This window comes from Macrosteles quadrilineatus, unplaced genomic scaffold (assembly GCF_028750875.1).
Source record: "Macrosteles quadrilineatus isolate MER2022 unplaced genomic scaffold, UCM_ALF_1.0 Scaffold_2__2_contigs__length_208266976, whole genome shotgun sequence".
In the NCBI taxonomy this organism is placed as follows: Eukaryota; Metazoa; Arthropoda; class Insecta; order Hemiptera; family Cicadellidae; genus Macrosteles; species Macrosteles quadrilineatus.
The window spans coordinates 82,997,694-83,023,623 of NW_026542595.1; the positions used below are offsets into that span (position 1 = coordinate 82,997,694).

The 25,930-nt window shown below is 34.1% G+C and overlaps 2 protein-coding genes across 3 annotated transcripts in view; one reads left to right on the forward strand and one right to left on the reverse strand.

Annotated features, from left to right (window-relative positions):
- Positions 1-1,553: 1,553 nt before the first annotated feature.
- On the reverse strand, positions 1,554-7,040 carry LOC128984564 (uncharacterized). 2 transcript variants are annotated; one of them, XR_008489991.1, is made up of 3 exons: positions 6,777-6,911; positions 3,887-4,027; positions 1,554-1,709 (listed from the first exon to the last, which is right to left on the reverse strand). XR_008489991.1 is itself a non-coding variant. In XM_054403901.1 (3 exons), exons 1-3 carry the CDS (start codon positions 6,984-6,986, stop codon positions 1,570-1,572), a joined length of 318 nt encoding a protein of 105 aa, XP_054259876.1. In that variant the 5' UTR covers positions 6,987-7,040; the 3' UTR covers positions 1,554-1,569. The 2 variants fall into 2 exon arrangements, 1 of the variants encoding a protein (XP_054259876.1); XM_054403901.1 differs by lacking the exon at positions 6,777-6,911 and adding an exon at positions 6,950-7,040.
- Positions 7,041-11,335: 4,295 nt separating this feature from the next.
- LOC128987165 (uncharacterized) overlaps positions 11,336-25,930 on the forward strand; it is a 31,966-nt gene continuing 17,371 nt past the window's right edge. Inside the window, exons 1-5 of the mRNA XM_054407901.1 lie at positions 11,336-11,510; positions 14,702-14,812; positions 17,626-17,733; positions 21,880-22,011; positions 22,993-23,151. Of these exons, the coding sequence (XP_054263876.1) occupies positions 11,372-11,510; positions 14,702-14,812; positions 17,626-17,733; positions 21,880-22,011; positions 22,993-23,151 (649 nt within the window). The 5' untranslated portion in view covers positions 11,336-11,371. The remainder of the gene's footprint in view (positions 11,511-14,701; positions 14,813-17,625; positions 17,734-21,879; positions 22,012-22,992; positions 23,152-25,930) is intronic.

The following is a 25,930-nucleotide window of genomic DNA, read 5'->3' on the forward strand; positions in this document are numbered from 1 at the left end:
TTTATTAATGAATAAGGGCAAAATTTCTCAAATACCTAGTTTAAAAGTAAAAGGGGGTGCAAGTTAATTTTCAGCCACCCTCATGGTTATTTGGATTTGAAACATTTTAGGGCGCCATTTTGTTATTAATGGGCCTATTTTGGGGTTTTGTCAATTTTTATGTTTCCTCAAGACCTGTAAAATGATACCAAACTCGACTATACATTTGACAATTTTGAGCTACCCCCTACCCCACACTACCCCACCGGTGGGGCACACGGAAGATTTCTCAGGTGCCGTTTGACGTCACTAACTGCTGACGTCACTAACTGCTGCGTCTGAACAGACGCGTCAGAAACAGACAATTTTATAATAATTTTTCTATTATTAAATTAAACTGTCATAACATAACTAAACTAACCAAACGTGCTGATAATGGAAAAATCAAATGAAGGTTTACTCATCTAAAAAATAGTTTTGTTCATAAAATAAAATTATAAATGCCTAAAATTCAACTTTATAATTTTTTAATTATAAAATTAAACTGTCATAACCTAACCAAACCAACCAAACTTGCTGATATGAAAAAAATTGTTGACAAAAAGTTAGTGCTACCAGAGGGGTTCGAACACTGTAGATTCGGATTATCAGCCCGCCACACTACCCACTACACCACCGAGGCCGATGTCTCAACACCGTATCGTTGCGGTATTGGTGTTCCCTCAAAGTGACGTCAGCAGTTAGTGACGTCAAACGGTACCTGAGAAATCTTCCGTGTGCCGTTTCGCACTACCACACAATATTATTTATTGTAGTGTCAGCTGATATGTTTCAATTAGGTAATTCTTTAATACCGATATATGGCATTGTGGAAGGAATGTGCTATTCCCGTCATATGCTGACGTCACTCAGATTCCAAACAACATTTTACCATTTAGAAAAATTATAAAAACAATAACAATCAAATCAAAACAAATATATACCTATATGGCAATACATCAGCAGATTTTTTTGTTTGCATTCTGGGTTACGGCAAATGACGGGAATAGCACACCTATGTATTTTTCTTCCACCATGGATATATGGGTTTGAAATATAAAATATCTATATATCGAGAAAAATAATTGATAATAATGGATGTTCCCTTTAATAGAAAAGTACCATAATGTACTGCATTAGTTTAGTTTCGAAAATAGAATTATTCGCCTAGCTCCGAATATCTTTCAAAATATCACACAGCTCCGAAGGAATGTTGAAAGATTCGTTTAGTTACAAAAGAAGCAAAAAATACCACATTGGCATCAAACCTGCAGACTAATGAAATTTTCACTAATTTGTCTCATTGGACTTAAAAAAATATATATCCCCTATTTAAATTATATTAGTCTAAAGAGTACTGATGTTTGCTTCTACAGGAAAGGTAATAAAGTGTTTTTAGTTAAAGTTTGACAATCAGTGTTTTAATATGATTTGAATTTTACTGTCAAAGGAAAGCTTAACATGAAAGTGTGAAACATTTTGATGAATCACTCTGTATTTTACATAAAAAAGAATTTTTTTTTAGTCATAAGAAACACACAAAAACAATTATTATAAGTACAGATTGTCTACTTTATTGTGTTTATACATTTGTATTATTAAAGGATTTTTAAAGGGCACCATGCTTTCTCTTGAGTATTCTTCTTCAAACATTTTCATACAGTCTTCAATTGTTGGTTGGGCTTCAAAATCTGGAACATTAAAATATGCATCTTTTTGACATTTAATTGAGCGGAGCGAGCGAAGCGAGCGAAGCGAGCGAAGCTCTTTGGGATCAACTTCAATGCGAACAATATAACACCATCACTCAATAACGGCTGAACACATTTCAGCCAAACTTAACAAGACTACTTAGACTAATACTGAGATGGTTTGTAAACAAACAAATTTCAATTAGATAATGCTAATGCAATTTAAAACGAACTTAAAATTTCAAATTTTTAACATTAGGCTTATGGGACTAAAGTAGCTATGACAGTTTTTTTGTTTACAAGAAAAATGTAAACAAGAGAATCATAAGGTATTTCTGAACTTTCTATACTTTTCTTTTAAACGTTTTTAAACCATTCCTATGATTTTAATAAACAAGAAAATGCCGTTAAAACATTTTTTTAAGGCGCGGAATTCACTGAAAATCGAGAAAATATACGGAACTACTTTCTCAATGCGCGGAGCATAAACTAGGAGCGGAGGGATACGTACCGGTGACTACTTTCTTGGGAACCTATTTTGTTGCCAGCTGATTAGAAACAGCCAATGTTAGAAATCAGGATTTAATAAGCGATATATCGAACCGCATCGAAATCGGGATTTAATCCGATAATACCTCATAGGTTATATTATGTTGAATTACATCGACGGTACAGTAAGTTATTACACTTATATAAAACGCAGATTGAACACTGATCTAATTTAGGCATGTGGGGAGGTAGGTCGGGGTTTATGAGTTTTCGTGACTACATTAAGTGTTTAGAAGTAAGGTTAGATTAGGAAGGTAAAGTGTATGTTAGGCCTATAGGTAGGTGATCGGGTTGTTTATTTGTGTTGCACCATATAATTTTTAACTTTTGGAATGGAATAGTTGGTTAAGGTAAAACGGGGAAACGATTTCAAAAATGCTTGCATATGGTCTTAACCTTAACTTAACAAACCATCTACAGTATTCTAGCTTTGACTTTATATAAAGTCAATGATTCTAGCAAATTATTACATACTGACCAAAAGAAAAGAGAACATTTGGATTTGGACCTTTGACCATAGCAAAACTAACACGTATACAAATATCAAATCACGTTTGTTCCGCTCAACTGGCTTTCACCTCTCTGAAAGCAACCCTAGTTTAATTTTGAAATTCAATAAGCATTAGAAGTAACTATGAGACCTGAATATTTTTCGATGGGCTTACTGAAGTGAAAACAGATGTTTTCCTACGGTCGCCCGACATAGTTGGCTTCCTAGTACTGTTTATAGTACAGAAAGCTGCTAATTGCTGCATATTTATACTTTGCCGTACGGTTTATACTTTGTCGTACGGTTTATACTTTGCCGCACATCAGGATTCCAACGAAACAACACAAAACAGCGTGGTTCTATTATGCATGTAATCCGTGTACGCTTGGAAATAGGTTGGCAACACTTAAAGATAATAATACTATGAACAGCTGATTGACTATTATAACTACGATTTAACCTGTCATTTCGTGTTTATAGTTTCGGTATTTCTGAACTTTGTGGACTTTTCTTTTAAACGTTTTTAAAACATTCCTACGATCTTAATAAACAAGAAAATACCTTTAAAGCATTTTTTAGGCGCGGAAACCCCTTCAAATTACAAAAACATACGGAACTATATTCTCAAAACGCGGAGCACATTTCTCGCCGAGGAAAAATAGCGGAGTGATACGGACCGCGGGTACTACTTTCTCTAGGGCACCATTTGTGTTGCCAGCTGAACCTAAAGACGTGTTGTATAGTGTTTGAAAGACTAATTATTTATATGCTTTATAGTGACTGTAGGAAAAATATAATGTGTAACACGAGTGAAAAAGGCCTTTGCTGCACTCGAGATCATTCCGCACGAGCCGTATTGCTCTCGTGTGCAGCAAAGTGCCACTTTCACCACTAGTTACACAAATAACTATTTCAATACAGTCATGTGTTCAAATAAAAATGTAGCATTCTGAGCACAGGTGCATGACTAACATCCTTGCTTGCAGACCCTATCTTTCAGAAAACCAGGGGTCCAACCACGAAACTCATTTTTGAACCCTTTAGGATTATATTCATAGCCTCCTCTTACACTAGACAATGTGGCGACGTTGCACTTTATATGTTGCACTTAATATGTATTCTTGTTTGTTCCAGCTACCTGTGTGATAGCAGAGGTTCCATGCGTCCATGGCACATAAGTTGTCAAAGAGTTTCGCTCCTTGCCGTCTGTCAAAGCCACACACCACCATCTTGGGCTTGTCACAATTGTCGATGCAAGGGACTCTACCCAATGCTGTCCCTTAAAGAAATTCACATTGAACTTAATTAGAATTAAATTATTATTTTTGACTATTAAGCCAAAAACACACAGCCCTTTTGTCAGACACAATAGTAAAATTTATTAAATTCTGCTAAATTTGCATCGAATTAATGTTTTTTTCTATTATAGCATAGCTTGTTTACATAAAAGCTAGACTAAAAAAATAAAGGCAGGTTATTTTTATCTTTGGACTGTCCCAACCGATCATTATGACTGTTAAGGTAGGAGAGACCCTTGTTAAAAAAAGTTACCTTGGTCCAATTTAAAATTTTAAAATTGTGTTAATTATAACTTTTAAAATTTAAATGACCATATATGGCTGATTTTATGAACAAATGCCAAGAACACATTTTATATAGCATTTAAAACCTTTATCAAACAACACCAAGATAACAAATATTGAATAAAATATAGCTGAAATTTCACAAATTTTAGCTGTAAAATGGGGGATGATGAAACTGCCCCGCTCATTACAGAGCACCAAGAAGGGTCGCCGGGCTTATCCCAACTCCGCACGGTGGTCAGAAATATGTCAAAACTCGACTGTCCAACTCCGCGCGGTGGTCAATTTCGGCTCTCACAGACCTGACGGCTGTGAGTTTGTATTTGAAGTTTGAAATTGTTATATATGTACATAATTTAGAACTGTACGAAACAAAAGTAACTAATAACATAAAGTTAATTAGTACAAAATAGAGTACTTATGTTTCATTAGAATTTACCTATTATTAACTTAACCAAACCTAGCCTGTCACACGAATAAAGTACCTATGAACAAATAAAAGTGTAACATATATAGAATATTTTATATTAAACACATCATATCTCATACGAAAGCACTAGGGGTAGAGATTAGATGTGACCAACGCGCGGAGTTGGACTGGAACCTTCGGGGGCCATAAAACTTTTCCTCGGCTTAAATTTGACCACTGCACGGAGTTGGGCTATCCCCTGGTCGCCTCGCCATACAAGAAATGCTGAAATTGCCCCGAGCGCCCGGCCAGGTAGCCTCTACGGGTATGGGGAAAAAAAGAATTATTGTTGTCCCTGCGTTCTGTCAGTGACTGCAGTCTTCTTATAACTACCACCAATATCGGGAATTACTAGCTTATTTAAGGTTAGGTTAGGTATCGGTACAGAAACAATTGTGACTTCTCAGAAAAAACAGTCGACGGCAGTTTTAGAAGACTGCTGTCACTGACGGGGACAAAATAATTCCCTTTTCCCCAGTCCCGTAGCGACTACCTGGCCGGGTGTTCGGGGGGCAATTTCAGCATTTATAGTCTTGCGAGGCGACCCTTCCCTAATCCTCTTTAATGAGCGGGACAGTTTCATGTTTCAAAAGCACCCAAAATGTCGGGGTAGTTTCACTACGCCAGTAAAATGTGGTTGAATATGCCTAAGCTAAAGAATATGAGGCGTTAGGCTGCGTCTCGTTCGAAACTAAAACAGTCATCTATATTATTAAAAGAATTTATTGGATTTTTGTGTGCAGCAAATTGACCCCTAAAAATTTATTTTTATTGGCATATTGGGTACCTATCAATTTAAAGCTCGTATCCTCTAGATGTGCCTTTTTTTGGATTTGGATGATATCCCACAAAAGCACTTCTTCCTTTTAAAATGTCTGAGTTTGTGCTGAATTCTCTTGTCAATCATCTGAACTTTTTCAAGTTTAATTTTTTTTACATAAAACAAATGTCCATGATACAATATTTTGTTTACATCCATAAGAAAATTGGACTATCGTTACAGTTGGTGATGTTTTAGTGAATTCAAGTAAAATATTGTAATGCTATTTTGTATAAAATGTAAATAAGAAAATTAATTACTTTAGATTTTGTCTTTTGATAGGATTTTGTGTGTTAATAGTATGTTTTAGAAAATTCAAGTAAAATATTATACAGTAATGTTATTTGTTTAAAATGTAAAGAAGAAAATTACTTAAGTTAGATGTTGTGTTTTCTAAAGTTAATGATTATCTCGTAAAAATAGATGATTTTAAACTTAGCTCAAAGCAATAGAAAACTGTAAACAAATTCAAATATATATCACGGATTTTGAAGTCACGAAGTAACACAGGTTGCTAGTATTCCATAACATTTTTACGACATAACATATTCATGGCGGCAGACCGGCAGCAGTGGAGGCAACTTGTTGGCGAGGCCAAAAACCTTCTTAGGTTTAAGTGGCCGAGGAGGTAAGGTAAGGTAACATATTCATGACATTTTTTTCATAAAATTTCCCATTTTGTTCGTACTTTAATTTAAGTTACACGAATCAAAAGGACTGCAGTTTAAATTTCAAATTGAATAAACTTAATTTTTCCATTATAGGTTTCTTCTACATTAAAATAAATACCAAATTTTGTAAACATCGGTTGGAAAAAATAAAAAATAAGAATGATTATTAAAAAAGGCAGATATCTGGTTAACAAAGCGTTATTTGGAAAAAAAATTGTCTTCTGATTTTCTGAATCTTGAACCATTTTCCAAACTTTGGCTGTTTACTTACGGGACACTCTGTATAATTATCATAGAGAGGTATTCTTATTACAAGCATCCTAAAAGCCAGATAAAACTTCAAGAAAATGTTGGATTTGAATATTATGACGGTTTAGTGTCAGTCTAAAATAAATGTGAACTTTGTATATCCAAGAAATTTAATGTCACATTAATGTTTTACACATAACATTTCCAAACGTAACCTAATCAAAAAATGTATTTACCTAATGGAGAATTGTTTCACTATAAATTGTATAGTGAAGGTTTAATAAAAAAAAAAATGTATGTTAATGATGGTGACATAAGAATACCACTGTAAAAGTTTTATCGTTGGCTAAATATTACTGCATCAACTTGGAGTGTTGAACATAACTAGAAACTACTAACTATAACTTACTTGATGTAATCAATACCATCAGTAGCTTGCATATCATATCACAGCCTTATCAGTCTAAACTGGACACTTCTGCTGCATTACTCAATCACCAGCAATGACTCTCTGGCACTGTCTGGTAATACCACTGTCTGGTAGTACCACTGTCTGGTAGCACCACTGTCTGGTAGCACAACTTTCTGGTAGTACTACTGTCTGGTAGTACTACTGTCTGGTAGTACCACTGTCTGGTAGCACCACTGTATGGTAGTACCACTGTCTGATAGCACCACTGTCTGGTAGCACCACTGTCTGGTAGCACCACTTTCTGGTAGTACCACTGTCTGGTAGTACCACTGTCTGGTAGTACCTCTGTCTGGTAGCACCACTGTCTGGTAGCACCACTGTCTGGTACTGTAGTACCACTGTCTGGTAGCACAACTGTTTGGTAGCATCACTGTCTGGTAATACCACTGTCTGGTAATACCACTGTCTGGTAATACCACTGTCTGGTAGTACCACTGTCTGGTAGTACCACTGTCTGGTAGCATCACTGTCTGGTAGTACCACTGTCTGGTAATACCACTGTCTGGTAGTACCACTGTCTGGTAGCACCACTGTCTGGTAGCATCACTGTCTGGTAATACCACTGTCTGGTAGTACCACTGTCTGGTAGTACCACTGTCTCGTAGTACCACTGTCTGGTAGCATCACTGTCTGGTAGCACCACTGTGTCTCTCGGCTCATTACTATCTTTCTTAGCACTGCTATCTCATTTATTCTGTCACTATCTCTGGTAGCACTACCCGTCTCTTTTGCTCTTTTGAAATGACCGACTTCAGATCAAGTCCAATGTTGACATAGTGTGTTGACTATTCAAACTAGCTATTCAACTAATAACCATTCAAAACATTTGAATAGCTATTGAAAAACTTTTAACATGAACAAATAGATTCACTAAATAAATTTCCTGAAATAACACTTCGTTCTTATGTTAAAGTTAAATAAACAGAAAACGTGTGACTAGTGTAAAGTAATTGAAGCCGACCGAGGGGAAGTAATGTCAGTTCCCCTCCTAGTTGTTAGGAAGGGGGGGGGGGTATCACTAGAGACGGTATTGATGCTCCGATCACGTATCTAATGTGGCTTCTCAGATTTGTGCAATTTTTCCCATATTTCTACACGGCTGGACTTTATTGCACCCATACCTCAAACCATAGTTATCAAACCATAGTGGGTTGATAGTATCACTTCGGACTACGGACTACGGAAAGTTTTGTGTTGTTATTCTTTATTGAATCTATTTATATAGTTGACTACCAACTATTCGTCTAGAGGTTATTTCCTATTCTTTACTCCAAGTGATTTCCTGAAGTCCAGACCCAAGTGAAAGCCGTATTTATATGATAAAAGCACAAGCAGTCTTTGAAAAATTATTGTGCCAATCACAATTAAATATTACGTTTATGTTTGAATAAAATGTATAATTATGTGTTTAATCTTAATTTAATGATAAAATGAAAGCCGGTAAAAACATGCATATTCGGTCTATACAAAACACATTAGAGGGAGTTTATGAATAACTTTGATCAGGAAATTATGGATATTGTTCTGTATAAATAAAACTATGATAAATTTACAAATATACTTAACCACTTAAATAACTCTGATAGTTAATATAATAAATGTATCTGGGAAGATTGCATAAACAAATTACGGCAATTATTTCATTTGGACAACCAATCCTATCACAACGTCCGCTGTAGACTTGATGCATTAAATACCAACGACTTCTGAAGTGATTTAATTCGTCATTGATCCACTCTTCAGGGAAAAAACACTTTTTTGTGAATCTAATTGAATACGTACAAGTTTTTTTATTGTCATAGTTAGTTGTTTTTTGCTACACCATCTCTAACTATTAAACGCTTTTCTTAATATAAAATGATCTCATGAAGCGCCCGCACTTTTATAAAAATTTAGTATGCAGTAATACTTTCAACTCTAAACTTAACAGTACAACCCCCATTGCTGTAAAAATTACGGTCCAAAATTAATTGCAACTTGTGTGATTCCCCAAATGAAATATCATAGTTACACCAACCAATTACCCATTATAAGAGTTGTTGACAAGCTAATAGGAGAAAGTATGTGCCAGATTGGCTCATACTGCTATTTTTGTGAAATTTTAAACTAATGATGTTAGATTAGCTTTGAATTTCATACAGTTCACATTTACTATAATGATTGTTTGGCAACTGAAGGGAATCTAGTAGGCATTAGTGAATAACCGAAATTTTCAAACCTTTCTTATATCTGAACATGACCAAATGTTTTTCTTTACAAGTCGCAGTGCTGCATTGTTAAGTAAAAGACATTTTAATCGTTATAGTTATCCAAACATCATTAGATAAACATCATTCGTTGGACAAAAAAAAAGATTTTTTCTACATAAAAAATGAATTTTCTATGATACAAAAACACCCCCGCTGCAGCAAACCTGCCGACTAAGCAAATTTCCAATTGTCTGAATTGATTTCCAATTAAATCTATTTAAATAACATTAGGTTTAACGAGTACCTAGGTTTGCTGCTGCTACAAGGAAACTAATAAGTGCATTTTTAGTAAAATATAATAGCTTAGAATAAAATATAAAAAAAATTTGCCAAGTTTTATCAAAATATATTTATAAACAAGCAAACTACAACGTTTTACACTATTCTTCATAAGAATAACATGGGAATTTTAAATTTACAATTTCTTGAATTTTCTCCGTTACCAAAAACCGTACAAAAACACTTTGATATAGTAATTATTTGTTTTTTAAGCTCTTAAAAAAGATCTAGAGAGAAATTGGGAATTTTTTTGTTTTGAGGGTCAACAATCATTTTTTACCCCATAAAACCCCCGTAAAACCCCCTTCCCATGGTCCGATTATATCGGTTCGTGAACTCATTCAAGTTTACCCCGCCTTACATCTTTAAACCAAATTTAATCAAAATGAGACAAAAATGACTCAAGTTACCGCGTTCACGGACGTATGTATATACCACTATGTGCAAATTTTAACCTAAATATGAGTGAAGGATGAGTGGTGCGATCTTGTAGTCTAGTTAGTGGCTAACCGACATATTCCTTAGACACAGCTGGTAATTAAATGCAATGAAGCCAGTAAATATTGCAACCACCGTAAGCGATAAAAAGTGAATTGTCGTCAGAATTAGTTGACTGGATGAACAAAGGTCTATCATCCAAATAAACAAATAAAACACCATAATCAACACCCTATTATTTTACGTGAATGCATTTAAACTCTCAAGAATTTATACGAAGCAAGGCGTAGGGGTCGTAGGATATCTGCTGGCCGGCTACGAGGACATTAACTGCAGTTGGAGTTCGTGCTCAGAATGTTTTGAGAACTTTTCTTACCTTCTACGACATTTATAGCCACCCAACATTACATTAGATTTCACAAATAGTTCTTCTATCATACTTTTAGGCTATTGTTTATTTATCGAAAAAGAATGGTTAACTTAAAATATTATTTTATTTAAAATATATTTCAGATAGTTTCAACACATGTTGTACGATTTCTAAGTAAATTATGCAAAAAATGTCAAGTTATATGATTACATTTTAATAAAATGTCCTTTCAAGCAAAAAATGAAAAACCAATTAAAAAAATACAAGTATGAAATTATAATTTATTGTAGATTGAATATCAGTTACTAAATGTACAAGTCACTGATAAGATAAAGCGCTTAACATAACAACACAAAGAGTGTAAAAAAAACTAATCCATCACATCATTTACTAATACAAAATAATAACAGATTGCTAAAAACCATCCCATAACAAACGTAGCTGTTCAAACATTGAACAAAGACAACAAATTAATATTTGGAAAAAGAGATTTAACGGTAGAACTAGCAGAAATGCTGCGCACTTAAAAGCCTCAACGTTAAAAACAATGTATTGTGGAAAATTAGCAAACTTAAAAAGATATAATAATGGTTTTAGCAAATATGAACAATTAAATAGCAATAACATGATTACAGTCACAAACCTATGCTAACAATAGGCCTAAGTTGAAAGAACATACACATTTTATGTTTAAAAACTATAATTTCTAGGAAAATGTTTTGATAAAATAGTTGTTATCTATAGCTTATTCGAAGATATATCAAATTCAGAATTAGGTTCCTTGCAATTCATGAAGAAAATTCATTTTAAGTCGTGTCAGCCAATCCAATGAATCGAGCGAAGCTATTAAATAAACTTGCTGTGCACGTCCAACAGTAAATGTGCGGATGAGCGAGTCATCAGTATTAGTTTGTCCAATTAATAAAACTGAGCTGAATCGATGCGTGGACTGAACGCTGAGGTTGTCAAAAGTGATAAGACGTCGACGAGAATGAGTCTTGTTGATATCGATCTCATAATCAGATGGAACCATGCAGTAGTATGTTGAAAGGGGACACTTGTGCCCCCTACAAACCCTTGACAGCGAGGCGACGACATGCGTGCAACATGAAGGTGCTTCTGGCTTGTGTCTTCGGTGTGCTCGTACTGACTGGGATAACTGGTAACGTCATATGTTAGTTATTTGTTTATTTTAAACTGTAAGCACCACTTGCTGATAGGAAAGATACATGATATAAACATTAAGAATTCTAACATAACAGAACGATATATGAAAGATACACGATATAAACATTAAGAATGCAAACAAAGTAAAACAAGTTTTAAATGCTATATATATAGTTATTTGTGCAACTAGTGAGAAAAGTGAGCAATTGACTCACTCGAGAGAAATCCTTACTCACGAGCCGTAGGCGAGTGAGGAACGGTTTCTCGAGTGAGGCAATTATACTTTGAACTCGAGTTGCACATTATACTTTTCCTACAGTTACCATAAAACAAATAAATTTGTGAAGAAATATAACATATTTTTACACAGAAGTGAACTTTTAATATAACATTTAATGTGAAGTGACAAATACAACAGTGCAACAGCTGACCAGCTGATTTACAGCCAGTGATGCCAACGTATTTCGCGCGCATACGACGTTGCCTGCATGTTACGCGCTCACTATTTCGTGCCTTCACGTTGCAAATCTGGAGTGAGACAAAGTAATTAGAGTGAGACAATGTTAACATTGTCTCACTGATGAGCGAATTGGCCACTTTGCTTTCTCAAATCAGTGAGAGAACATGTACATTGTTAGTTAACTGTAGGAAAAAATATTATCATCTATATATAACATAAACATCAACAAAATTAACAAAGAGGTGTCCATAATTTGAATAAATATTCAAAGTAAGCTTTGTAAAGTAAAGCTCTCATCCTTTTGTTAAATTTATTGCATGCTATAAATATAACAAGTTAGTTTTAAGTGAGTCAGTGGCTCAGTCGGTAGCGTCGCGAACTTCGGGTCCAAGGCAGTGATGTCGTGGGTTCGGATCCTGGTCACTGCCACTAAAATTGATCAGCACAGTTCACCTTTGTACTGTACTGGCTCACTCCTTGCTTTGCTGTAAACGTTCCACGCACGGGCGGTTAGTCTATGTGGACGGGCATTGCAAGGTTAAAAGATGCCGCCAACCTCTTAAAAATAAATAAATAAATAAATATGCTTCGTGTTGGTAACATTTAGAATTCACTGATGTTTGATAAAAGTTTATATTAAACATAGTCCCTTAGTTAATCTGTCATCCTTATAGATCAGATGAAGCCAATTTTATTGCTAGTCCCTTTCGGTGCCACGAGGATCGTGTGTTTGTTTACAATTTGTTTGTTTTTATTTCAGTTATTTTAAACTTTGTTTAACCAATGCTAACGATCTAATCATAAACAATAACTCGTCTCCTGCTTATGACCAAACAGTAAAACACAAATCATAAAATTAACCTTAAAATAATAGAAAGAAAATGCGCCCATTGTCACCAACATGAACTAGACATAAAAAAGCCTCAGATTTTACAATGAAATAAGAAGTCTACTTGTCACTACTTGTCTACTTGTTGTTGTTTGTTGTTAGTATTTGCTTTAAGTAATCTCAAGGGTTACATTGAGGGATCTTAAGGGTTTGGGAGTGCTTTAAGGGTTACATTTTACAGTTTGTACTGTACTAATGGATGTAGTCGTTGGGGAGACTCTGTTGTTTATGATAGTTGTAAATTGTTGTTTTAACAGTCTTAAAATAAGTTAAATCGCAATAAACAAACAGTAAACATAAACGACCACTATACTAACAGTATGAAAATAACTGTCTTCATCAGATTCATTAGAATTATAAGTCATGGATGCATCCATGCAAGTAGTTGATATGGTAGTTTAGCTTTCTAACAAACAGAGAAGAATAATCAATGTCTTAACAAATCTAAAGCCATACCATGCAAAAAATAGTATTTATGTTTTGAGATAAATAAAATGTACAAAATCGTCAAAGTACAACAGAAAAAAAACTTGTGAAATTCTAAAGGAATATACAAATTCATAAAATCCATGAATTTATTTTGACAATAATAATATTCTTCCGGCACCGCAGTGTACTAACTATACTAACCAATAAACTAACTAAACTAAACTAATAAAAATAATTTATTAAACCTAAAAGAACACATGCATAACATGTTTAGAACAGTTTCCCGTGAATCATAAACAAAACATGTTAAAACACACATCAAGGTTTGTCAACTTTAACATTTTAATTCCAAGGAACATCACAAGACAAACACACATTGGTTTGTATATTCTAAAAAAAAAACGATGGATTTAGAAACATTCTAAATAGGCTAATGGACTAAGTAATGGACTGAATCCTACCACTAAAATAACTACACACTTTTATACTCTGAACTATAGTTGCGTAAACAATGTTTGTTATTTTAACAATATTTTAACACATGTATTTATAGACAAACTATTCAAGTCGTCCTTACTTTGCCATGACTCCAGTAACAGAACAATATAACATTGAACACTTGTAATTTAATGAACAAAGTGACCCACCGGAGTAGTAGACCGTGAACGTGACCAAACCAAACACCGATTCTGAGGGGATCTGAGCTGGAGAAACACGTCAAATTGTCCCTTCATTGCTCTTGTTTGTAGAAAAAGCACTCAGTCATTTTGTGTCAGCAACTCAATTGAATTAACAGTAAATTGTGATATGAAAATGAGAAATGCCAACTAGGCTGCAGCATGGAGTTTGATATCCTCTTTAAATAAGATAAAATGTAACGTGAGAATTTTTTTAGATCATACACACATACAGCAACTTACGTACTTAAGCATCACACTCCTGGGCTCATTATATTAGATCCTGGGCAACATTAACACAATATTTTTTTTTAGATTCAATTGGTTATTATGAATTCACATGAGTTATTACGTAACTTTCTCAACGAACTCATGTAGGTCAAAGGCTGTGAAGTGTGATATGCTGGATGTGACATGCTGAATGTGATATGTCAAATGTAAGGTATCGGATGTGATATGTTGGATGTGGTATGTCAGATGTTAAGTATCGGATGTGATATGCTGGATGTGACATGCTGGATGTGGTATGTCAGATGTTAAGTATCGGATGTGATATGCTGGATGTGGTATGTCAGATGTTAAGTATCGGATGTGATATGCTGGATGTGGTATGTCAGATGTTAAGTATCGGATGTGATATGCTGGATGTGGTATGTCAGATGTTAAGTATCGGATGTGATATGCTGGATGTGATATATCAAATGTAAAGTATCGGATGTGATATGTTGCAGGACATCTATTTAGCAGGAGAGAGGTAACCACAAATCCACCACCGTCACTAAACCCTCACCATGAGGCCTTGGCTAAGCTCATCAGAACGTCTGAGGATGCTATCAGCTGGAGTACGTAATTACTAATTCACAATTGGTGTAAACAAAGAGCATAATGACGAGTGAATATGTTTCACCAAAACTTCTTTAAAATATTGCACACTTTGCTTGCACTGTATTCTTCCATTCGTAAACGTATATTTTAAACGATTCAGACTCAAACGTTTTAGTGTTATAATGTTTAACTATTATGATCTGAAGTTATGCAGGGCAATAAAAATGAATGGCTCAAATGTCTTATTTTTGAGTAATCTCTAGTGGATAGAGCAGTAGGCTGGTCTCTAGACGGTCGTTGGATATTTCTACATCATTATTCTACATCCAGATCTACAAATACACTATTTGACCTAACTATATACTTAACCTCGCAATTTCAATAATGCAAGTAGTAGAACGGTTTTGTTTCTAAAATTACGTTGAGTAAACTTGGTCAGGTTTGGAGGTTTCGTGGGTTATCAGCGTGGGATGACAGCGCAGTGGGATGAGATCGCCGCTCTCTAGGGGTTCCGCTCTCCAGGAAGGACATAAAACTCATACGTCTAATTGCAACAACTTATAATAGTTTTCTGGGTTATTAGGCTAAGCAAGGATCAGTTAGGTTTGCCATAGAACTGAAAATGCAGAAGAATGTTAAAAAAGTGACTCGTCTTGTTGGCAACCTTACATGAACATCAAGCGTCCAACTTAAATCTGGAAATAAGATTTTTGCGCTGGGTCAAAAGGCACATATAAATATAAATTGATAAATTATAAGTAATCCCAAAGCCCGTCCTGCTAGGTAACTGAAGTGCGGAGTAGGTCAAACGTATAGACTGACGGCCGTTTGATGAGGATTGTAGACTGTATCGTATATCTAGTGCGGCCTTGCTGTATCACATGATATCCGCCATTTTCCATGGCGCGCTCAGCACACGGCGCTGTCATTCCATAACATATTACCATTGGGCGCGTTCAGGGAACATGTACCGGTGCACCGGTGCAGATTAACCGGTGACTTATTCACCGGTACCGCCCCGGGGCAAGAGTCTTGGTCTCCCAGAACGGTTATTCACCGGTTTACGGTACACATCTGATTATAATTTACACATTCACCTATTATTTACTTTATAATATTTAAACCAAACAAACTTGTCCTCACAGAATAAATTATTTGAAAATTATTCACTTAATACGTAATTTAACCCCCTCATAGAATAAATTATTCACTCATTACGCAACATAACCTATAAAACTGATGAACATTATTCGATGGACCCGCCATCTTGCCGTAGCTGCATGCTGTTGTCCAAGAAACAGACCAATCAGAGGCCGCCGGTGTATTATGCACCGTACAATTTCTCCGGTGCATAAATCTTGCACCGGTGGAGGAAAAAGAGGAAATAGCTGTCTGCTAGGTTAACTCACCGGTCTCCCAGAACGACACATTTTTTGAACCGGGGCAACACCAGTGCACCGGTGCATGTTCCCAGAACGCGCTCATTGACAGTTGGATTGTTGTATTAATAGTCAAAGCTATTACCTACCTGTTCTGCTTCATGCATGAGCGTACCACCGTTCTATCTTCTATCAATAAGTCGTTCTCAAATTACTAACGTAAAAAGCAAGAAATTAATTTTGTTATCCTTTGTTACTTTGGATCGTGATTATAAGATGTTTATAAGGTGAAACTATTGGGGAAGAACCCATTTTAGCGTACAATATATGACAAACCACATTACGTCTCAGACTACCAATTTAGCTAATCCTTTAAAAAGAAATATGTACCTAGCCCCTGTATTTGTAGGTAGCCTAAAACAAAATTACCGTTAAAAAATACGCTCATTTCAATCTGATTTGTTATAAAATATCACTTGACCCAACAACTTCCGCAAGAGCTACGTGGGATTTATTAATGTGATTCGTTTTACTAATCGATTAAAGTAACAAAAACTATCAAAGAACATGTAGCTACTTACAAAGAAGCAAAATTATAAATTCAAGGACTGGTGCATTAAATGAAGAGATAATGGAAGGGATTTCTGAGACAAAAATTAAAGGACGTTTTACAGTTCGTTAATTTTGTATCAGAGCAAGCTTTTTATCAGCCGCCAATGCCTTTACTGCTACTGACGAAGAGGAGGTTAATTTTAAAGTCAAATCAAATTTACTTAAGTACTTGTGTATATCAATCCTTTTTTTTAACGGTCAAAATATTCAATGGCTTAAGAAGGCTATAATAGTCGCAAAGAAAATTATGTGATGTACACAAAAATCTATGTTTGGAGCCCAAATAGATAATAGCTGAAGCATGGCTTTGTTTACATTAAAAACTAGGTAGTAAACACTAAATTAACAAAAATATTTATATGTCAAGATTTTCATAAGAATAGGTAAATAATGTATTATTAAATCATAAAATCCCTAAATCCAGTTTATGATTCAATGCGAACAAAGTAGAGTACGTTATTGAGTTTTATTCCGGCCAACAAGGCCATTGCTGTAGTAATTAGACATTTCTTTTTCGTTTCATTATATTTCAAAGAGTTCTTAATTCTCTCTTAGTTGTATATAATATTGTATATAGTGATAATATAAACGATGAAATAGCTTCTCATTAGTGCCCTTCAAGTTTGGCAAGGTAAAACATTTCATGCATGAGAAAGAATCAGTAGGCCTACACCGTAGGGGTCAACTAAACCGAGTTCCTTTTATTATTTTAAGACTTGTTTAGAGGTTAAAACATTAACATGGGAACTGAATGTCTAAATCACGTTATTTTTTAAAGATAATTTGTTAAAGATAATATGTCCGTTCCTAAAGCTGATTAACATAATATGTTGTTCCAGTTGGCAATAAAACTATTGATTCAATAAACAACATAAAGAACTTAACTGCGGCAGCAGTCACCCCTGAATCGCTGTTGGTCGTCAAGAAGAACGCGATTTTAAATTGGCGTAAGTATTTAAATAATATTAACTCTTTAAGTAGCTTAGGTCAGCAAAAATACTATGTTGTCTAAATAAGAATTAAGTAACAAATAGCAGAAGCCATATGCAATGATGCAGAAAAAAAATTAATCGTGGTATAAGTACGAGTAAATTAAATACTGCACATGTTCAACCTTACATTTAAAACCTACCTTTTATTGAGTATGTTATGCTTATAATTGTTCTTTAAAAATTGTGACCGTTATGTCATATTTCAAGCTCAACTTCATATGATAAGTGATTATAGCCAATTTAAATATTAAGTCTAACAATTAGTAACGTAAAAGCTGCAATTTCAAAATACATTCTGCAAAAATTGTTTGCTATTTAAAACTTAAAAATACATTTCAGCTAATACGAGAACCTTTTTAGGATTGCTATTCAGCATTTATATTATTTTTAAGTTTATAGGCACTTGATTTAACTTCATGTTGTTAGCCTATATAGGCTACTGCAGTTTCATTCCCGAGGGGAACTTCATCACAGGCTTTGAAGGACATCAATTCATTCTAGAGGAAGTCGTAGTATCGTCATAGTAAAAACCCATCGAAGTAACATTTATGAGACTGTTGTATTCCGAACTATTTAAATTTTATTTAGACATTTTATCGTTTTAAGTTTTTTTTATAAATACAAACATAGATCTCGTTGAATATGTTACTGTGTAAACATCTTTGTATTTTACCCCTCAAAAGGAAGACGTTTTATGCCAGATAATCTAATTAAGAAATGTTGTAATCACAGGATCATGTCTGAAGAAATTTATAAGTTGTTGAAGTTGTCGGAAGTTAAAGGGCAAGAGTTAATTGAAGAATTCAGAGTTAACAAGAACTCCCCATTAGCAGCTTTCATTGGGATTCCACCCTTGGCGCGTCGTCGTTCTTTTGAAAGTAGACAGGAGTCTTGGAATCAAGCTCCATTCAGCGGGTCGTCATCAAACTCTTCATCCGACAAGTTTTTCGTTCGTAAAGATACTTGGGCTATTTGAGCTTAAAGTAATGAAATCAAATCAGAATCGTATGCCAAATAAATACACGATGTGTAATTAAGTAAATCCTTATGCATTAATTTCGTTGTTTTTACTGGATTGAGCAGGAAAATATATATATTTAATACACAGTTGTAACACTGTTTTCTCAGTAATTACTGGACCGATCTACAAGATTTATGTCTCAAATTAAAGGGGATAGTGTGTAGATTTGCCGAACTTCCTTAGAATTTACGTTTTTTCTAAGGGCTACGACCTACAGCCCTTTAAAGGTCGAGTCAATACAATTCTTATTGAAGAATATAATACACAGTTATTCGTCAGCTGTTTAATGTTTGTCAGACATTTGTTATTATTTTTATAACCTCACTTTCAGTATGCAATTATTAAACTTGGAGTTTCTGTTTATAAACACACGATTTTGATAAAGTAAAGTGTATTGTTAACTTATTTTTGAAATGTTTTAGTTTTCCTGCAAAGTGATCTGAAGGAAAGTGGTAATTGAGTTTAAGTTTGAGTATAGAATGTGAAATAATACCCATAGTAGGGGACGGAAACTTATTGTTTTGATCAATATAATTTATTCTCTACGGCCACCAGAATAATCATGGGGAAATCCGCTTGCAAGTTGTACATATAATTGCTAATGAGTGGGAAACATACAAACATTTTATAGTAGGTGACGAATCTTACTCAAGATCAGTGTTAGACGTTCAGTGGTACCAAACTTTACCTTCTCGAGATGGCGAGTACGCTGGGATACGTGGAACTACAATATATCAGTGAATTTTTTTTTCAAGTACACAGGAAAGTTGCTTGAGAAACTGTGACTTACCATTTGGTTCTGGCGAAGAAGTATGTGACTTGATGTTTAATGGCAATGTTGACTCGGGTCATTATAGCGTTATAAAACTTTTATCACTAACCTCAGGGTGTGAAAAGTACAAAAAGAAAAAGAAAAGGTAATCATTAACCGGGCGTAAAGAGACATACCGAACGAAAGAAAATGTAGAGAACCGTCGAACTAAAAAGGTAAAGAGCAGTGTTGGTGTTAAGTGCTCTGCAAGTCCCTACAAAAAATACCAACTCTTGAATTGGGGTCGTTAGATTGGATTTGTCCCTACTTCAAATCTATGAATTTCGAGTCAGAACAGACTAACTGGGACACAAAAATGTTTTAGTTTTCCTGCAAAGTGATCTGAATGAAAGTGGTAATTAAGTTTAAGTTTGAGTATGGAATGTGAAATAATACCCATAGTAGGGGACGGAAACTTATTGTTTTGATTAATATAATTTATTCTCTATAGCCACCAGAACAATCATAGGGAAATCCGTTTTTTTTTTTTTTTAAATTGTTGTCGTTGGATTGGATTTGTCAGTACTGCAAATCTATGAATTTTGAGTCGGAACAGACTAACTGGGACACAAATATTTTTCCTTATGTTGTCACAAGGGGAAGGTAAAATTAACTCCATATCAACATTGTGAGTTTATGGAAAATCTTATCAACAGCGATTATAAAAAAATATTAAGGGTCAAAAGAGACAAAAAACTATTTGAGTAAAATATAATACAAATCTGCATTCAAAATGGTCAGTTCTAAGTCTCACATGAATCAACATCTTTCTGGTAGCGGTAGTCTACATAGTTTTAAAATCCACGACTACTTTTCCGTTAATACCCTCTAACATTGAACAAAGTATGCCCAACTTTATATATACGACGTCAACACAGCTTTTACTCACAGTATGGGTCAAAGATTCGTGAAATGCGACCAACTGCTGATGCGTGATTTACATGTAGGCTAAGTGACTATCTTTATTCCATACAACAAATGTAATGAAAAAAAAAACGACGAATTTAGGAAGATACTTGAGCAAATTATCTAAATAGCATAAATAGCTGCTTATTAGGTTATCAGCATTGCCCAGTTTGTATACTATTTATTTTTCAAATGAAACTCGAATTAATATAAAACATTCATTTGGTTAAAATAATATATCGGTTTGATTAGCATAAAATAGTTTATACAGGCAAACTATCAGTTCTATTTCATGTAAAAAATTAAACAACCCCAAAATGGAATACAAAGATAAACAGTATTTGTTAATTATTATTTCTTTTATTGCTGACAAAATTCCCGTGGCGGAGCACGGGCGGTTAACTAGTATAAGCTTATATTGATGTTACAATATAATAAGCTACCTAACGTGTAAAATTAGAATGATAATTTATCCTCACAAGGCTAGCTTTCTGCCCCAAATGAACATTACATTTGTTACATTTTGTTTTACATTTAATATGGTCATCTTATGCAATGAGTTACCTCTCTTCCATTTATAAGGTGTAATTTTAAGGTTAAATTTACCCTAATGGAAAATAAAATTTTTAATGTTTTATGCAGTGTTCCGCAACTACCTTGGTTTTGAGTATCTTTGAAGGTGAAGTTATCATATTGAAATAACCTATGAGTATAAATTTTATCGATCATATTTCAAAAGACTTTGGAAATATCTCGTGATCAGTATAATCCATTTCAGTAACAATACACAGATATTTTGGCTGAAGTAAAAACTTATCGAAATGATGAAATTTTGAGTGTGGGATTTAAATCAAGATTGAATAATCGTTTGTACTTTTGAATACTATACATTTAAACTTGAAGAGGGTTTTGTTTTGGATTTTTGTGATCCTTCTTTTGAAGAAAGGCTTATTTTGGTGGAAAAGGAATGCTGAAGCCATAACTTAGATTTTAGGTTGCTTTTTTTAGTCTAGTAAGTCTAGTAGCCGACGCCAACATTTTAAATCAGTTTTGGAATAATATTTTTTAATCATATTCAGCAAATGTGATACGATTTCAGCATTTGGATAAGAATGGGATATGCAGATTCAAGTCGTATTTGTTACTATATTTATTGCCATCATCTATGGTACTTATAACGCATGGCAAGATGGCAGGTAATTTATGTGTGCTTTACAACTGAAGGCTAAATGTTTCATTTAACTTTTTAACTCTAGTTAAATGAAACCATCTGAATGAATTGTATTTATTCGATTACATAATTGTGGATGAGTTTTGATGCACATAACGTTACTTGTTAGGCTTAACCTGTGTTTGTCCCCAGTACGAGGTGTGAGCAGCTACAACAGCAGTGTGATGGCCGAGGGGGCGGAGTCCCACGGGACTGAAGACGTCGAGGACAGTGGGGAGAGTGTCGTGATCGCTCACCGCACTCCGGGCCACGGCTTCTCCTGGGGTAGGCCTACACCAGTCGACTGGGCTAGAGGGCTAGAGGGCTAGAGCCAACTAACTATTAATAAGTTAGAAGTTAAAAATAAAAGACTAGAGTTAGATTTTGGAGAGTTGACGCGTTATGGACCCGTTGGCAATAATTAAGAACGGCAATTTCCTTATATCTTCTGGTAGAAAATGTAAGATTTTTACTTGAAGTTGCTGTTGGAAAGCATCATCTACTTGCCAATGTTAAAAAATTTCTGTAGATTGTTAGCTATTCAATACCAGACACAACTGTCCTTTATTATTATGATTTCAGTCAGTAGTGAAAGGTCCATGGCATTATGAATAGGGGTAGAATCATTAATAATAATTCATCAAATTCATACTAAATACCTAAATAATTTTTATATTATTATGTGGTTAGTCTAAATAAGAACATTGTTACTGTTAGCACAATGTAATTACAAACAAAATTCTTAATAATAATATTCATTTCACATTTCCTGAAAATCTACATAACTTCTTTAACTAATGATATGATTGTTGTGTTAATGTTCCTTAGTGGAATAAATCTTTTTTTCGTAGACAACACTATTTAGTTCCAAACCAATATATACAGCCAAAAATATGCACATCAACTATATTTTCATTTTAATTACTCCTTTGAAATCAATTAATTACTTATTACACCACTAAATTATGCGTCTAATAATCATAATATGATCTGTTACACCTTATATTACTTATTGTACAAACATCACTGTATTTGATTGGTGAAACAGCCATTGAAAGATAGGTTGTGCATTACGATTTTAGGATGAATGAAAGAGTAGTGTATTGCCCTATATTTGGCCTGTATTCATCTTAAAAACTTACAAAGGAGGCAACTATATTAGTAACGCAACCTGAACAATGATTTAGAGTGAACACATTTGTATTGATGTTTTAGCATTTTAAAACGTTCCAAACATAATTGTAGTCATACTTGTGTGTTCACCAGGACCTCCCAAGAACACCAAAACTAATGAGGACGTACAGCCGGGAGGTCTGCTACATGCCGCTGGTAGAAGAGTGCACCGGATCTTCTCGTACTTGTACCATGCCTCTAGAAATGTCACTAGGAGAGGCAGGGCCTTCATTCAGGCTGGGATTGACAAAGGTACATTGAACCGGCAAACGAATACAAATTCCAAAATGTGTAACACACCGTATTATTTTGCTCAAATTTCACTCTATTTAGCAATTTATTTTGGAAGGTTAGCTATAGTTTAATGGTCTAGTTAAATTAAAAGTAATCAAAGCTGGCTTGGCCTGCTTCTGGTCTGGGTAAAGATTTCCGCCCTCTGGTTCCCCCAACAACGTTTCCAATTAAATTATTATTTTATGAAAGTAGCATAAGATAGCACGCTCTTAATTCCAACATGCTATGGTCCTCCAGGCTCTAGCACAACAGTCAGGCAATTATATATTTCACTTAATTTGCAATAAAATATATCACATCACCACAATATACATAACTCGGTCTTCCCAATTGTTCAGCCAATTTTCCACCCGGCTAAAATCCCCAGTGGTCTTAGAGAAAACACATCAAAAGACAAAATAACAATCAATTTTGTTATTCAAAACTAATTAATTCTTGAACCACCTTCTTTACAAAGTTTCAATAATTCTGCTGGATTTTCTTTGGTGAATTCAAAACAAATAATTAGCTAGGTATGATTATTAAAAAAGTACATTTGTGAATATTCACGCTTTTTCTTTGGTCAACGGTATTTTATTGTTATAAGGAAAACATTCTCAAATATTGAACACAGACTTTAACGGTAGTATAATATTTTATGCATTGTGCAGTGTACGCTTTTCGCAGGACGGATCAGCCTTTCAATTATATTTCTGTAAATAATTTATTTTTGTAAAAAATACAACCGACTTCAAAACGCTATAAAAAGAATGAAATAATTTTAATAAAGTAAACTTTTGTACTAGGCAAGCTCACATATTTTAAGTCGGCGCGGCTCTATGATGATTTTTGATACAAAATTGAAAGAGGGTGTCCATATTGCAGGTGACTATCTATAACTAAAGGTGTTAATCTGCATGTCTTTTTCATAGTTATGCGTTAAGTGTTATTTTATTACCGTAATCAGAGATCGGCATTATAGTGGTATTAACGAGTATCTTTAAAAAGATTATAACACATTTAAATGTTTCTAACTTGGAAAAGTAACGTTTTAATACTAAACTAGCTTCTTTTCCCTATCATAATATCAAACTAAATTATTTTCCTATTCATATAGAACATTTGTGTGTGTTATTTTCATAATGCATTTATTCTGAAGTAAACATAAAATACAAGAAAATATTTCCTTTAATATATAAACAAAACAGTTCAGTATGTTTTTTATATATTTATGTTATCCAGCTACAATTTATTGATTTGCAAAATACACACACAATATTTAATTTCAATCATATTTGCAGTTTGAGCCGCGCCGACTTGAAATACGTGAGCTTGCCTAATACAAAAGTTTACTTTATTAAAATTATTTCATTCTTTTTAGAGCGTTTTGAAGTCGGTTGTATTTTTTACAAAAATAAATTATTTCATGATTTTTAGTTACTGTATAATTTTTTATATATTAATTACTTTGAGGTTTTTTGATAAGCAAAACTGTTTGAAACAATCAAAAGTTCCACAGAACAATCATTATTTTAAAACTGCTTGAGTCACCTGTTCAGGTTACAATGGGTATGAAAATAAACATTTTTAGATATTCCTTAAGAAAGAAAGAGTTGTCCATTACATTAGGCCTAATGAAAAACTAATTGTCTTTTCTAGATACATTGAAATGTCAGACATCATCGTTTCCTGCAATCGGTGTACTTCTACATTATAAAAAGAAATACATTAACGTCTCAAGCCTTTTGGAACAATATGAAAGTTATTCCTCAGCCACCAGCACTAAAAAATCTCTCAAAAGTGGAAAATTGGTCGTTAACACGTATAGTACCTTTGGAAAATATTATATGAAAGATTGGTTCAGCTAAAAGTGGTGTAAGTCATGTAGGGGGTTTTGTTTGCTCAAGATATAGCCTAGTCGAAATTGCAAATCATCTTCCTCTAGGACTTTCCGAAGCAGGCATAATAGTATGGATATGTTATAGTAACTGGGTAGAGAATATTAATAAACATTCCACATCTGCAAATGAAATATGTATATGAAAGATTGGTTCAGCTTAAAGTGGTGCAAGCCATGTAGGTGGTTTTGTTTGATCAGGATATATCAAACAATCAATTTGCCTAGTCGAAATTGCAAATCATCTTCCTCTAGGACTTTCCGAAGCAGGCATAATAGTATTGATATGATATAGTAACTGGGTAGAGAATATCAATAAACATTCCACATCTGCAAATGCATGTTTAGTAATTAAAATATTTAACACTTTTAAGACAATTGATGATTATGCACTGTCACACTTCTTAGGTCGTGTAAGGAATAATTGCATTTAATTTATATTTAGACCTGTTTTACGAATGCTTTGGTTTTCACAGTACACCTTTATTTGTCAATATCATACAGCTATTCACTGAAACATATATGTTTTTGTAAGTCAGAATATTCAATACTAAAAACAGAATTACTATATTAAACACAAATCAGGTCAAACGTTAAAATACATTTTTTATAGTGACCAAAACAAAATGCATTTTTCTCAATGTAATTCATTTAGGCTCCATGGCAAGAAATAGTTTATTGATCAATATGAAGCAACTTTTTCATGAAGAATTGTCTGTAGCTTCATTTAAATGGTTTCAACTAACAGCTGTAGGAATGTTATTATTATTTATTGCCTTCTCTGCACAAATGTAAACAATCTGCACAAATGTAAACAAAATAAATGTTGAATATTTAAGGTTTTCAGAATTTTTCACCGAA